Source organism: Polyodon spathula, chromosome 24, assembly GCF_017654505.1.
Source record: "Polyodon spathula isolate WHYD16114869_AA chromosome 24, ASM1765450v1, whole genome shotgun sequence".
Taxonomy (NCBI): Eukaryota; Metazoa; Chordata; class Actinopteri; order Acipenseriformes; family Polyodontidae; genus Polyodon; species Polyodon spathula.
In genome coordinates, this window is record NC_054557.1 from 17,980,978 (window position 1) to 17,996,510 (window position 15,533).

Here is a 15,533-nt window from a genome sequence, read left to right on the forward strand (position 1 = left end):
TAGCTCTGTAAAGCCACAGTGTGTGTTTGGTTTGGTGCAGACAGGATGAAGGGTAGGCTGATAGGATCGTGAGCTGGGTGAGTTCAAACTCTCTTCTTTTCTAGATGCGCACCGCAGCACTCTCCAGGCTGCTGTTCTGTGCTTCACGCCAGGACTGTGATCTTAATTGAAACCTTGCTCAGCATGTTTTCTCATTCATGCTTATGGAGCTGGATTGCACTGGGGTCATTTGTTCCATATTATAAAGTGTCTGTATAGAATACTCAAAGTTTCCCCTTTGAATGTCAGTGCTGCTTTTAAAAAATAACTACAGTCAATTGTTCTGAGTGAGTCAGTCTCTTGGGCAACATTTAACATTATGTGTCTCAGATTACTATGTATTTGCATAGTAGTTACACAGTAACTGTGTGTGCGCTTCCACTTCATTACAATGCTGTCATGCATAGTTACAGTGCACTTAATGGTTAAATCTTTTTGCAGAATATATGTATATATGCAATTGTATCAGAAAGTTGTTAGAGTCAAGTTTGGAGTTAGGATTAGGGTTATATCATGCAAAGAGATTTATACAATAAGAGCATTGAAACTATGCATAATAACGTTGTGAAGGTAAAACCGCTAAGAAAGAAAACTAGAAGACCCCTCTTTGGTTATTAGCTGTTTCTGACCAGCTTAGTAACATGTTAATAACCAGTGGATTTGATTCTCTGCTAATTGCCCCTCGTGGAACTGCGCTAGACTGTGGCTGGCCTCTTTAGCACCCATCTATTAAAAAAGCTTAATGAATAGAAAACTCTGTAATTATCAGGACACAATTTAAACAGCGGTTGGTACATGCAATGTAAAACTATTATTCTGATACAATAAAATCAAAGACATCAAGAACAACCTGCTGTACGTGACAATTATATATATATATATATATATATATAGTCGATCAAATCTATTTCATATTCCACCAGTATATAGTTAAATAAATGTGTTATTGCCGTTGCTCTATATGAAGAGTACACAGTGTGTAACATGCATTCGCCTCACATTTGCAAGGTAATATTTTTGGTGGTGGTTTGTGTTGGTCTCTGTGCATTCAGATTCAGATATAGATGTATGCATGGGAATATATCATAAAAACATTAAACTCACCTCAGATTCAACCGTATTTATTCACAAGCCTATGAAATAAAAACAGATACAATAAAAATAGATGAATAAAACTTTTATTGTGGTTTCGCCCCTTTGATTTTTAGTTGTTTTGTCGGTTCACGATGGTTCAAGATTATCGTTATTGTTAAAATTTGTTGTAACTTTCTGAACTAGGAGGGGTTAAAAATAGCTTTGCATGAAACAAAACGACACTGGAAAAAAAAAAAAAAAAGGATTTCACAGTTAGGTTGTAGATCTCATAGATTAGGTTGGTTTCAACAGGAAACGACCACAATGCTGTTAAAGGTGTGGATGCCCTAGATACATTAAGAGAAACAGATATTTCAAGACGTGAGTCGCCTTTCCCATTCACAGCCAGGCCTGTGTCACAGAGGATTCTGATTCTAGTTCTCACTGCTGTATCGAAAGAGGGAGGTTCTGCTCCTTGAATGGCCTCTCTCCTCTCTCTCTTCTCTTGTAGTACCAGTGCGTTCTTACAAGCGAACAGCGAGAAGCAAGAAGAAACTGGCTTCTGACCGTCCAAACTCAAACTAGACTGTCTCACCCATTCTTCAAATAATATAGCCCTGCGTCTGGTTCTGACAGAGAGGAATGTGTTTCTGGACTTGTGCACAGTAGGTTAAGAAGAGTCTATGTTTGTTTTATTTATTTATTTTTTTTTCTGCTGTGGGATAGCCGTGTGACTGGAGTTCAATGCATTTGCAGAATCGTGTTTTCATGTGTGATGACACTTCAGTTTAGGAGTCCTTTTCTAAGTGTTATTAACAAAATCTAAGTGTTTCATATATTGAATGATGTAATAACGGTACAAGCTTGATTAGGTTGTTATGACATCTCTTATAAGGGCTGCGTTACCAAATCTGCAATAGACTGAAACAGAACGAGCAAATACTGGGCACAGCACACTTAATAACACAGTTATAAGGTTACAGCATACTTAATAACTTAATTGTACGTTGTATTTAGCTCTTTACTTAAACAGGGAGTAATATTATATATATTATATATATATATATATATATATATATATATATATATATATATATATATATATATATATATATAGAATTTCTATACAGAGATGTTCCAGTATGTTTGCAACAAAGTCTCTACAACAACTACAGACACCCAGGAGACACCCTGTGAGTGTTTCAGAAGTTAAGTGGTGTGGTACCCATTACAATTGTCGTTTTAGTCAGCAGCTCTGCACACGTCTCTTGATTGTTGATGTCTGTGGGACTGGTGGGACTGGCGACACTCACGACAACTGGTCCTCATTCTTCAATTCACCACCACCATGGGTAATGTACAGCAAAATCAGACATTTTACCACTTAAAAACATTTTAAAAAATATAAAATCCTCTGACATTTTACCAACTTAAAAACATTTTGAAAAAATACAAAGCATCTTATTTTGGTCAGCACCTTCTAAAAATAAATGTTATTTTATAAAAAGCTTCAATATACACAAATGTCTTCATGTTTTATATACATATAGTCTAAAATGTCCTAAACTAATAATAATAATAAATTATTTTGTATATTTTAAACGTTATACTTAATATAACTAATAAATATATTTAATATTTGAAATTTGAAAAAGAAAAAATTCTGTGTTCCAAAAGGAGCAAAACCAAAAGCAAAAGGAAATTTAAAAAATTTTTTGTATCAAAACTTTAAATATATATATATATGATATATAGATATATAAGATAATATTTTAAATATCATGTAATAAATAAGGCTTCCAGTCATTCTAATGTTTCCTCTACTGCATTTACTGTAGGATGTCTAACACTGTTTCGCTTCAGCGTCTCATTCTTATTAATAAGTCTGTTATTGTGGATAACATCCTTTAGAAACAGACAAATCGATTTGAATTTCTAACCCTTTCAGCAGCATCTGGTTTTCTTAAACACTGAAGCAAATAGGAAAGCAAGCAATTGTGGATTGCGCGACACGAGCGGAAATGTTTGCAGACTTGACTTGAAACTAAGAAACAAAGTGAAACAGCCGTGCTTTCTCAGAGCGCTCCCTGTTACTGGTGCTTTTATTGCCTGTTTAACACATCAGAACCACTCAAGGGCCCTGGTGTATAGTAAAGCACAGCACATGAGTATTTCCACTGCTGTGTCTGCTTCATTTTTCTGCACCTTCAGGTTTCACAGTTTGAGGTTTTTGGTTTTAAGTTGAACGTTGCCGATCAAGTTGACATATAATATTTCTGAGGAAAAGCTCAGTGTTGAGAAGATGTTGAATACAAGAGAATACAGCCCTGCATTCGCGCTGCTGTCGTTAGTCAACATTTCATTTCATTTGAAATGTGTCTAAAATATACCAAAAGTGTTTGCAAATTAACACCTTTTGTTAATTTCAACCATAGATAGATAGATAGATAGATAGATATGGATAAACTGGACACATTGAGATCTGATGTATCAATCATTTTGAAGCTACATCTGGATCAAATGATTACCACCCTATTCTTCTTCTTTTTATTATTATTATTATTATTATTATTTATTATTATTATTATTATTATTATTAGTAGTAGTAGTAGTATTTGAAGTAAAGTGTTATTTTATCGTTTGAAATGCATTTGTTTAAATTCCAGTAGTGCTGGTATTGAAAGTCACGTGTTGCAAGGTGTATCGCATTAGCGGACACTGCCAGTAAAAAGTATGAAATCACACCGAACTAACTGCGCTAAACGATGTTAGATGCACAGTATAAGCAGAAATACCAGCGATGATTATCACTTAACAGTGAGTAGCAGGGTGTTATATTTTATTAACGCGTCACAGCCAGTGTGAAGCTTCCTTTTGTGTTAATTAGAGGGTTTTATGCAGATCCATTTGTTATTGTAGTTGTGCACAGTCATTAACTGCTGTTATTGTTATTATTATAAATAGCAGTCTCATGACGCTTATAACATGTTTATAACCCTTTACAGATGGGTTATTAATGGTTCAGAGGGATTTGTGTTTCCCTCGTTCTAAAGCCAGGCAGTTCAATCCTATGAATGAATGATGCCTGTTCTGTTTGATCGAAATTAACCCTTTGAATGCTGCAAAGTGCTCTGAAACCAAAACCTGGCCAGCCCCGCTGTTTGAAATCTCGTTTCCAGTAATATCCAGATGAGAATAGCAACTCAACCTTTTTTGAATTTGTTTGTTTGGTTGTTTTTAAACGTCATTTTCCTTCCCTACAACGGCTGTTTTGCAGTGGGCCGTGTGCAGCCGAAACTCGTGATCATTTTAACACCTACATTTTTCCTCATTAAAATGCATTTTTAAATACCTGAAATACACCAAGAAAAGAATCAGGGCAGAGCTACTCACCCTTTTAGTTAAAAGATACTGAGGAAGTATGTGTGTGTGTGTGTGTGTGTGTGTGTGTGTGTGTGTGTGTGTGTGTGTGTGTGTGTGTGTGTGTGTGTGTGTGTGTGTGTGTGTGTGTGTGTGTGTGTGTGTGTGTGTATAGAATGTTCAAATGTTTTATAACACCCCATTGCTTCTGTAGTTTTGTTGTGCGTATGAAATCAAACCACTGTAACTGAAAATCTTGAAAAATAGGCAAATGAGTAACTGTCTAATTTAATTAACGACTTTATGCAATCCATTTAAAATAGTAAGAGAAAAAGAAACACGTGGCCACAATGATAAAATGCGTGAGGCTTTTTTGAAGTTGTTCAAGATGCCTGATTAAAGCACAAAGTGGTCTAACATTTTCACACGCCAGTGCCTCTTGTTTCTGCATCACTGGTTACTGACTGCAAACTGAAATTCTCACACCGAGAGGTTTTCATGCAGGGTGCATTTATCCTCATCTTGAGAGGATGCAAAATCAAATGCATTGTGGTGTTCAGAAATCTTCTGGGTTTTTTTTATTTTTTTTTAATGAATGGATTATAATTTATACGCGCTTTTTTTTTTTAATGATTTCATCATCAATAACCGCATCATTTTCAGTCACACCAAATGACTGTAAATGAACACCCTCCTGACAGACCGCTTTTGAATTTAGTAATCCAAATTGGTTTAAAGGTTGATTTTGTCATGGCTGAGTCATGGTGCCTTAATCCCAACAGCAGATACTTTATTAACTATGCTGAAACATTAGAGAGCGGTGAGGGGATGGAATGGGCTGCCTAGCCAGGCAGAATCCCTGGGATCCTTTGAAACCCGACTTGACAAAGTTCTGAGATCAATCAGCTGCTCGGAACCGGACGAGCTGAGACGGGCCGAACTGTGATGGGCCGGACTGCATCTTCTTGCTTCATAAAAAATATATATCTAGTTTTCCTCCAATCAGACACCAGCGTTTCTATCACAAGCTATAAGGAGCTAAGTAGACAAACGCTTCATCTAGTGCCTTCTTCCACGCACTGCGTTGCATTGGATGCTTTCCACCTCAGCGCTGAGAACGTATAATGATTTTAGACACGGCAGGGTTGTGAATGACGCAAAGGAACAGGGAGACGCTCAGGCATGGAAAGGAGGGAAGGAGCTGCGCATTGAGCGTTGTCGCTGTGGGGGTGTTTTCTGGTAAGGTGGGGATGTTTTCTCCTCATGGTCTGTCTGGTATTAGCTCTGTGCCATTGATTGCTGATCTCGTCCGTTTATTGTTGCAGCGTTTCTGGTAGTAAAGTGAGCTACATGCGTGCTCATTGAAAGTGCAACTGGATTGGAGTGGGTCTAGACTCCAGGCAGTGCAGTGCAGCACAGTAAAAGCAATGCAAAGTGAGTGAAGTATAAGGAACGCATAGCTAAGCACAGCCAAGAGTGCGTCACTGGAAACTGTGATCAAACGTAAGAAAGAACGTTGGGTAACCAGAGAAAAATGGGAAATGGCGAAACTGTGACGCAGAACTCCACGGCGGTAAACCTGCATCGCGTTTCTCATGTAATATCACTGAAAAAAAAACACAAGCGCTGGTCTGTTCTTATTAGATTTCAAGCCTGCTTCAGCTGAGCGATAAACGCCACCTCATAACATACCGACCGCTCGCTCAGATAACTTGTCATCGCAAAATTAAACGCCTCTTCCTCCAACGCATCTGGAACGCGCTCACGTCAAACGAATTATCAACAGAGCCGTCTGATCTCAGCGCGTCTGCAAGACAAACAAAGGCTGTCTCATTTCTGGAGCGTACCATCCCTCCACACACATAGCAACCAATATCTGCAGTTTTCATTTCTGGGTTTTAGTGTTTTAGGTAACACGTTAAAATAACAGCCGCAAATGCATGATGCTGGATCCTGACTGAATACCAGACACGTGAATATCTTCTGCACTGCCTCTGAGTTCTGAAGTCATTCATTTTGAATTCAGACCCTGTTAATTCACGAGGATTTAATTACCCATGTTCATTCCATGCCGCTTTGTAACAAACGTGTAAGATATGCACTTGTGTGAATGAACAATTCTCACAGTCCCCTGGTGGCCGAGTAAGAGAGTAAGAATAAACAGTGAATTCATTATGGATGGATGGAGGGGAAGCTTACTGTTTTTAGATCATGATGAATTAACAGGGCTGAATTTGAAATGAACTCAGAGGAAGAGCTGAAGATATCCAGTTTAAAGGACAGAGCATTATAAAATAGATAGATTTCAGTTGCTGTTGGTTGTAAAGCAGACCGTGAAACATCAGAAAATATTAACTACTGTATTGTCAGTTCAGATTTTGTTTAGCTTTCTCATACTTTTGTCTCAGCATATTTCCTGCCCTTATCTCTCAAGTGCTGCTCCAGTGGGTGTATGAAACGCTGCGGGCAGTCATTTCAATAGCAGTATAATAGCAACCTGCTGCATATGTGAACGCATGGTGGAGGTTTTTGCCAGATTGAAGTACTATTTGCTTAATATTCTCATGTGTTGCTGTTTATAAAAAGTGCAGGATTGGCAGGAGCCGTGCCTCAAACCTGCCGTAGAAAAGACAGGGCACCCTTTCTCTTAGGGGGTGAGGGGTGGAGGGAGCAGTTCACTCTCCAAGCCTTGTTTGTCTCTAGGGGACCAGTCTTTCTCTTAGAGGGTGAGGGAGCAGTTCAGTTTCCTATGGGCTGCCCAGGACTGGAGGGACCACCCTTTATCCTTTAGGTGCAGCTCAGCCTCACAGTCACACAAGATTGACAGTGGCACCATCCACTGGTCTGGCTTGAGAAGACAGGGAAGAATCGTGCAGCAATCAGTTATCCAGTTCAGTCTGATCACATCCTCACAAGGTTTATCTCTTTCCCGGAACAGGGAATTTTACCAAAGAAGTGATTTGCCTTGCTTATCAACAGGGCTAATTCTCCTTCACCTCACTTTTTATATAGCATTTTGATGCAGGGTTTGAATTGGCAGAGTCTTGTCAAAGAATCCCGCAGAGCAGTCGAATAATAACTTTCCAAAAAAAACCATCTCTTTCGCAGATTGAATGGAGACAGCTGATGCAATCCTAGAGTCTGGACGCGACCCTCTTTGCTTGTGCCGTGAGAAGAACTCTGGGCGTCCGTTGCCATGGGGATGGTGAGGCTCCAGAACCCCCAGCATTCCACCTGCCTGCTGCGGCGAGCCAACGAGATGCGTCTGTCCGGCACTCTGTGCGACGCCGTCATCGTGGTGGAGAGCCGAGCCTTCCAGGCACACAGCTTAGTCCTGGCCTGTACCAGCAAGCGCCTGGAGGCCCTTCTGAAGGATCAGGGCCACCGCTGCACCTTAGACTTTCTCTCCTGGAGGACCTTCCAGCAGATCCTGGACTATGCCTACACGGAAGCCCTGGAGGCCCGTGTGGAAGATCTCCAGAGCCTCCTGGAGGCTGCAGAGCAGCTGCAGATGGAGCAGCTGGGCAGGCAGTGCCTCTTTCTCCTGGCCACCCAGAAGACTCCCGAGCCCCCCTTGCCCTCTGAGCCTTGCTTGCTGAGGATTCGGGAGGCAGCCAGGAAAGAGGAGGAGTCTCTCTCCCCACCAGTGACTCCCCCGGAGACCAGCCCCAGGAGATCTCCGATCGACGGCCAAGCCCCCTTCCCTTCCACCCTCCGCCAGGAACCCGGAACCTCAGGAACTCAGCCCAGGAGACCCCAGAGCAATCGACGGTCAAGCATGGAGGAGGAGCCTCATTCAACCTCCAAAGACAGACAGTTGATGCCTCCCCGGGGCAGCGTCATTGCCACGGCTCACCGAGTTCTCACGGACTCCAAAAACACGAACCCCTGGACTACCCACGGCATGGCTTTGTCCAATGGGGAGCTGGTGGCCATCAGTTCCCACCCTTCTCTCTACCCGGCTCACCTGCTCAGCTACCAGGTGCAAGGCTTGCCCAGGGCAGCTCCTCCCATGTTCCCCATGATCGCGCACTCCCAGCTGAGGATCGGCGCTCCGGCAGGGGGGTTCAGCAGCTTCAGCCCCTTCAGGAATGGCTTCCTCCAGAGTGGGCGGGAGCCCGGTGCAGCGGAGAGCATCCTGGACAAGAGATCTGGTGTCGGTGCAGCTTTACTGGGGAGCATTCAAGAGGAGCAAGAGAGGTAAGTCATGCCGTTATTTTTGCAGTGGCTTAACTTTTAATTCTCCCTGCGAGTAGGATGTTAACTGCAAGTTTTAGTCTCATAGTGGAAGGGTAAGACAGTGGACTTTTGATGACAGAAATAAACAGAAACAAACAAAACCAGGCAAAAGCTATGGCCCGTCAAGACCTTGAGGAGTTACAGCAATCACAGTGGCTGAAACTATCTTCGTGAGCAGCCTGATGCCCTCCTCACGTCCCAAGCTGATACTGAGAATCTGTCACCCAACTGCCAATCAGTTGTCTAGTTTAGCCTGACCGCATCCTCACAAGGCTTTTGTCCAGGAATAGGGAATGTTGTTCCTATCCCTACCAAAGAGGTGATTATTATTATTATTATTATTATTATTATTATTATTATTATTATTATTATTATTATTATTATTATTATTAATAATAATAATAACAAATCAGGGCTTTTACTTTACTAGTGGAAAAGTATGTCATTTTATATATGATATACATTATCCTTGTATTACAATGAATTATTATTTGATTAATATTGTATATTGTTATGGGGGTATGACATTTACCGCGGGGTTCTGATTTTCACTCTGGGGTCTTTTGCTCCTCACCGCCCCATATTAAAAGCCCCTGCTGAGACTGTAACGCTAAACCCGAAGAACGTTTCATACCAATTACATCAGCCTGTGAAGAGTGAGTCAGCCTGGGGCCTGGAATGGGGATCATACTGCTCTCGCTATTGCTGAGCCCTGTGCTTATCCATAGCGCGGGAGAGGCGATCATACATCAAACTGCAACTCCCATGAGCGATTGCATTGTTACTTCAAAGGTGGTGCGACAGGGTGATAAGCCTGGCAGGATTCCCATTGTGTCTGACACGCTGAAAAAGCGTCCCTCATTTGCCTGGGTGACGCAGACAGCTCTCTGACTAACAGGAGTGCTCCCCCCTTGTGTACTTTCCACCGGTGAAGTGTTCCCCTTTGCTGTTCAGCTCAGGCTCACAGTTTTGCATCACCCTATATAATTAACTCATAAAGTCAAATGAAACCGGCTGAATAATGTTGCCTTAGCGTATCGAATTACATGAACAGCTTTCTGAAAAAATGTGACATTTCAATATCTAACATGAAATACTACTTTACTACCATTAATGGCTTCTGGTAGATTTTTTTTTTTTTTTTGCAATATCATTTTGTAGTTTATTTGATTACAATATGTTAAATAAAAGATCTAAATTTAGTTCATATAGTTTTTTTAAAATTCTAGGTGATGCAAAACTTTTGGCCAGAGCTGTAGAGAAGTATCTGTGGTGTCCCCCCCTCACCACCACCACCCACGATTCAGCGTACATCAAAGACACCCAGAAGATGAGATCCCTCTGCCTATTAAAACACTTTCCACACTGTTATTCTTAGACGACTTCTAATGAAAACGACGAAGCGCAGAAAGCACCCAGGCTGCGGACAGAACCGTCCCCAATCACATTTTCTCCCTGGAATCCGCATTCAGAGGAACTGCCTCCAGCCCCCGGCGATCCGGAAACACAGGAAAGCTGCACCAACCTCAGAAGAAAAAGTCATATTCAAATGGGTTGATTCACCTCGCGTCTCACGGTGTCAGCAACTTGAGTTCAAGAGAATGCTAAAATTAACCAGCCTGAGCCGTGACTCTTCAGCGTGACCTTAATAATATTGCAGTCACACAAACATGCATGCAAATGGTTTTACTGTAAACCAAAAACGATTGATAAGCACAGCAGAGATTGAAACAGTGATTGCATGCAGCTGTAAGTTTGATATCAATCTCTCTCCCCCCCTCTCTCTCTCTCTCTCTCTCTCTCTCTCTCATTCACCATATAATTATTAGATGCCTGCCCGCTCTTCAAATGCATGCTGAAGATTTTAAGGATTTTTGACTGTTTGAAGTGTGTTTTTCATTTGAACCAATAAACGGATTTCTACCAAAGTGATCGTCCAAGCACACTTTGTGGGTTCAAATGAATAACGATTGCATGCAATAAAATAACATTTAACACACTGCAGATGAAGGCACTAGAGCCCAAACGCTGGTCTGCTGGACTCAGCCTCTTCTAGTTTCAATAACACTGATGAAGACACTAGTGCCCATAACGTTTGCCTGCTTTACCTTAGTTTCTTCTAGTTTCAACTTAAAAAAAACAAAAGAAGGCTTTACCTGAAAGGTTTTGACTTAGGTTCCTACACCTTTAGACACTAAATAACTCAGATTGTTGTGCGCTGTTGAAACAGAAATAGATACGGTCTGTGCGAAATTTCTACCCATTTTCAGCTGATGGTCTGGTGAACAAAGAGACCGTGTGGGGTTTGCTGTGGGTTCATGAGAGACACCCATCTCACCCCACGCCCTTCGCACTGCAGAGAGGAGGAAGACTCTACCTACTTCTGAAAGAGGAACAGCGCTTGATTAGTGTTCTGTAAACCTGCGGTCTGTCATTTCCTGAGCTAGGACTTTGTGTTTTAAGCACGGCAGGGGAGGGGAGGGGGGAAGTGGTACAAAGATTATCATCCTGATGCATGAACCCAGCTATTGGATGGAAAAGTGTCACTCCACCCCCACGCCCCCATCCCCAGCCCCACTGAAACCACACAGCGCTTCCCCCGCAAGCGGTTCACAGGGCCGAGCCCGCTTCCTCCGAATTCTCCTCCTGCTTTCTCACATTTCATCCAATGCTCCCAATACAAGCTGTCTTCCCCACTGCACACTTACAGTGTGGTAAACTTTACACGAAGTGTCCCTAATGACTGTGTATTCACATAGTAATTACTTAGTAAATGCAGGTGTACTGACGCTTCATTAAGATGCTAGTATGCGTGGTTACAATGTATTTAATGTGAACATTTTTTGCAGGATATAGGTAAGCACACAATTGTATCAGAAAAGGGTGAGGGTTATATCATGCAAAAAGATTGACACATTAAGTACATTGTACCTGTGCATTATAACATGGTAATGATGCGTATTTACTGAGTAACTACAATGTGCATTCTCAGTAGTTAGAGATTCTCAATGGAAAGAGTCAGCACGTAGTTTTATTGAATTTCGAGATGGAAGCGTTGCTCAGAACACGCTCCTGTTGCGGCAGGAGGCTCGAGGGTGAATGATGTCACTTCCTGTGATGCTGTGAGGATGTGGGGTTCAGGGACACTGTTCTGAGAAATCATCTTGAGGTGTAATTGACAGATAGCTCGACGAAAGCCCTGATGATAAGCATACATTTCCACTCTGCAGGTGCTTGTAATCCTGCACTCTTTGAAGAGTCCTCTTGTTGAAGTGTTTTCTCAGTGAGGGTATTCGGGTTCTCTCGGGCGTGGGGAGTCCTCTTGTTGAAGTGTTTTCTCAGCGAGTGTATTCGGGTTCTCTCGGGCGTGGGGAGTCCTCTTGTTGAAGTGTTTTCTCAGCGAGTGTATTCGGGTTCTCTCGGGCGTGGGGAGTCCTCTTGTTGAAGTGTTTTCTCAGCGAGTGTATTCGGGTTCTCTCGGGCGTGGGGAGTCCTCTTGTTGAAGTGTTTTCTCAGCGAGTGTATTCAGGTTCTCTCGGGCGTGGGGAGTCGTCTTGTTGAAGTGTTTTCTCAGCGAGTGTATTCGGGTTCTCTCGGGCGTGGGGAGTCCTCTTGTTGAAGTGTTTTCTCAGCGAGTGTATTCGGGTTCTCTCGGGCGTGGGGAGTCCTCTTGTTGAAGTGTTTTCTCAGCGAGTGTATTCGGGTTCTCTCGGGCGTGGGGAGTCCTCTTGTTGAAGTGTTTTCTCAGCGAGTGTATTCGGGTTCTCTCGGGCGTGGGGAGTCCTCTTGTTGAAGTGTTTTCTCAGCGAGTGTATTCGGGTTCTCTCGGGCGTGGGGAGTCCTCTTGTTGAAGTGTTTTCTCAGCGAGTGTATTCGGGTTCTCTCGGGCGTGAGGAGTCCTCTTGTTGAAGTGTTTTCTCAGTGAGTGTATTCGGGTTCTCTCGGGCGTGGGGAGTCCTCTTGTTGAAGTGTTTTCTCAGCGAGTGTATTCGGGTTCTCTCGGGCGTGGGGAGTCCTCTTGTTGAAGTGTTTTCTCAGCGAGTGTATTCGGGTTCTCTCGGGCGTGGGGAGTCCTCTTGTTGAAGTGTTTTCTCAGCGAGTGTATTCAGGTTCTCTCGGGCGTGGGGAGTCGTCTTGTTGAAGTGTTTTCTCAGCGAGTGTATTCAGGTTCTCTCGGGCGTGGGGAGTCGTCTTGTTGAAGTGTTTTCTCAGCGAGTGTATTCGGGTTCTCTCGGGCGTGGGGAGTCCTCTTGTTGAAGTGTTTTCTCAGTAAACTTTCGAGTGTATTCGGGTTCTCTCGGGCGTGGGGAGTCCTCTTGTTGAAGTGTTTTCTCAGCGAGTGTATTCGGGTTCTCTCGGGCGTGGGGAGTCCTCTTGTTGAAGTGTTTTCTCAGCGAGTGTATTCGGGTTCTCTCGGGCGTTAATCCTCTTGTTGAACAGAGACCTCAGAAGAGAAGTATTCGCAATCTGTCGGGCGTGTCTAATAGTCCTCTTGTTGAAGTGTTTTCTCAGCGAGTGTATTCGGGTTCTCTCAATCTGTGGGGTGTCCTGTCTAATGTTGAAGTGTTTTCTCAGTCCTGAGTGTACCAATCTAAGTGAACTCTAAGACCAAATAATCAAAACTTTTCTTTAGCCCCAGTATCTGCTGGTTTGATTCACTTGAGAGCAGCTTTATAGTTTCTAATTATTGAATCTGCTTTTGCTTTAGTTTGGGTCTTTTTCCCTTTAAAAAAAACCTCCTTATTTATTATTATTTTATTGCATCTATTTATGTAACCAGGAGATTCATCCAGGGGTCACAAGTGGAGATTAGATACAAGGGGCGTTCAGAACAGAAAATGTGCCGGTCCTGTTTAACACAGAGAATCGTGAGGGTCTGTCTAATAATACAATGTGTGGGATCCTTCTAAGAAGCAATCTTGATAAGATTCTGGGATCAATAAGCTACTAACAACCAAACAAGCAAGATGGGCTGTCTAATGGCAATCTGTGCCTCCTCGTTTGTAAACTTGTGCCGGTCCTGTTCTAATTTACCCATCTGTGCCGGTCCTGTCTAATAATACAATCTGTGCCGGTCCTGTCTAATAATACAATCTGTGCCGGTCCTGTCTAATAATACAATCTGTGCCGGTCCTGTCTAATAATACAATCTGTGCCGGTCCTGTCTAATAATACAATCTGTGCCGGTCCTGTCTAATAATACAATCTGTGCCGGTCCTGTCTAATAATACAATCTGTGCCGGTCCTGTCTAATAATAGCAATCTGTGCCGGTCCTGTCTAATAATACAATCTGTGCCGGTCCTGTCTAATCATCCAATCTGTGCCGGTCCTGTCTAATAATACAATCTGTGCCGGTCCTGTCTAATAATACAATCTGTGCCGGTCCTGTCTAATAATACAATCTGTGCCGGTCCTGTCTAATCATCCAATCTGTGCCGGTCCTGTCTAATAATACAATCTGTGCCGGTCCTGTCTAATAATACAATCTGTGCCGGTCCTGTCTAATAATCCAATCTGTGCCGGTCCTGTCTAATAATACAATCTGTGCCGGTCCTGTCTAATAATACAATCTGTGCCGGTCCTGTCTAATAATACAATCTGTGCCGGTCCTGTCTAATACAATACAATCTGTGCCGGTCCTGTCTAATAATACAATCTGTGCCGGTCCTGTCTAATAATCCAATCTGTGCCGGTCCTGTCTAATCATCCAATCTGTGCCGGTCCTGTCTAATAATACAATCTGTGCCGGTCCTGTCTAATAATACAATCTGTGCCGGTCCTGTCTAATAATACAATCTGTGCCGGTCCTGTCTAATAATACAATCTGTGCCGGTCCTGTCTAATAATACAATCTGTGCCGGTCCTGTCTAATAATACAATCTGTGCCGGTCCTGTCTAATAATACAATCTGTGCCGGTCCTGTCTAATAATACAATCTGTGCCGGTCCTGTCTAATAATACAATCTGTGCCGGTCCTGTCTAATAATACAATCTGTGCCGGTCCTGTCTAATAATACAATCTGTGCCGGTCCTGTCTAATAATCCAATCTGTGCCGGTCCTGTCTAATCATCCAATCTGTGCCGGTCCTGTCTAATAATACAATCTGTGCCGGTCCTGTCTAATAATACAATCTGTGCCGGTCCTGTCTAATAATACAATCTGTGCCGGTCCTGTCTAATAATACAATCTGTGCCGGTCCTGTCTAATCATCCAATCTGTGCCGACCTGTCTAATCATCCAATCTGTTTTTGTTGTTTGTTTGTGTTTTACCTTCAGGAAGCACAGGAGCCTCGGGAAGATGTACAGCTGTGAGCTCTGTGGGACGGAATTCCAGGACAAGCTCCGGTTGCAAATGCACGCGGAGATCCACTCCGGTAAGGATTGACTGGGATCACATCTCCGTCAGCCACTAGGACTGACATGAAAGCGGTTTGCATTCACACTCGCTCATTTCAATCAGATCTGAGATCAAATCGATCTCAATTTGTACTCTGCCTGCCTGCCTGCCTGCCTGCCTGTCTGTCTGTCTGTCTGCCTGCCTGCCTGTCTGTCTGTCTGCCTGTCTTACTGTCAGGAGGGACGACAGACGTTTACGTACAGCCTCTAACAGAGGACGGATTCCGTCAACTGGACAGCTACAGACTGCCTTCGACTGACTGTACTGACTACACAAGACTCTGTCTGCGGGACATACATGAAAGCGGATCTAAGACTGCTATTCTCAAACAGATCTAGTCAAACGCTCTCAGACAGACTGGACGACGGACAGACAGGACAGACGACAGAATGGACATACAGACAGACATACAACGACAGCAA

At 42.9% G+C, this 15,533-nt stretch overlaps 1 protein-coding gene across 1 annotated transcript in view; it reads left to right on the forward strand.

The window, feature by feature from the left end:
• The window catches only part of zbtb32 (zinc finger and BTB domain containing 32), a 23,235-nt gene continuing 7,702 nt past the window's right edge, over positions 1-15,533 (forward strand). Inside the window, exons 1-4 of the mRNA XM_041225683.1 lie at positions 1-77; positions 1,625-1,778; positions 7,582-8,673; positions 14,991-15,088. Coding sequence (XP_041081617.1) covers positions 7,670-8,673; positions 14,991-15,088 — 1,102 coding nt within the window. The 5' untranslated portion in view covers positions 1-77; positions 1,625-1,778; positions 7,582-7,669. The remainder of the gene's footprint in view (positions 78-1,624; positions 1,779-7,581; positions 8,674-14,990; positions 15,089-15,533) is intronic.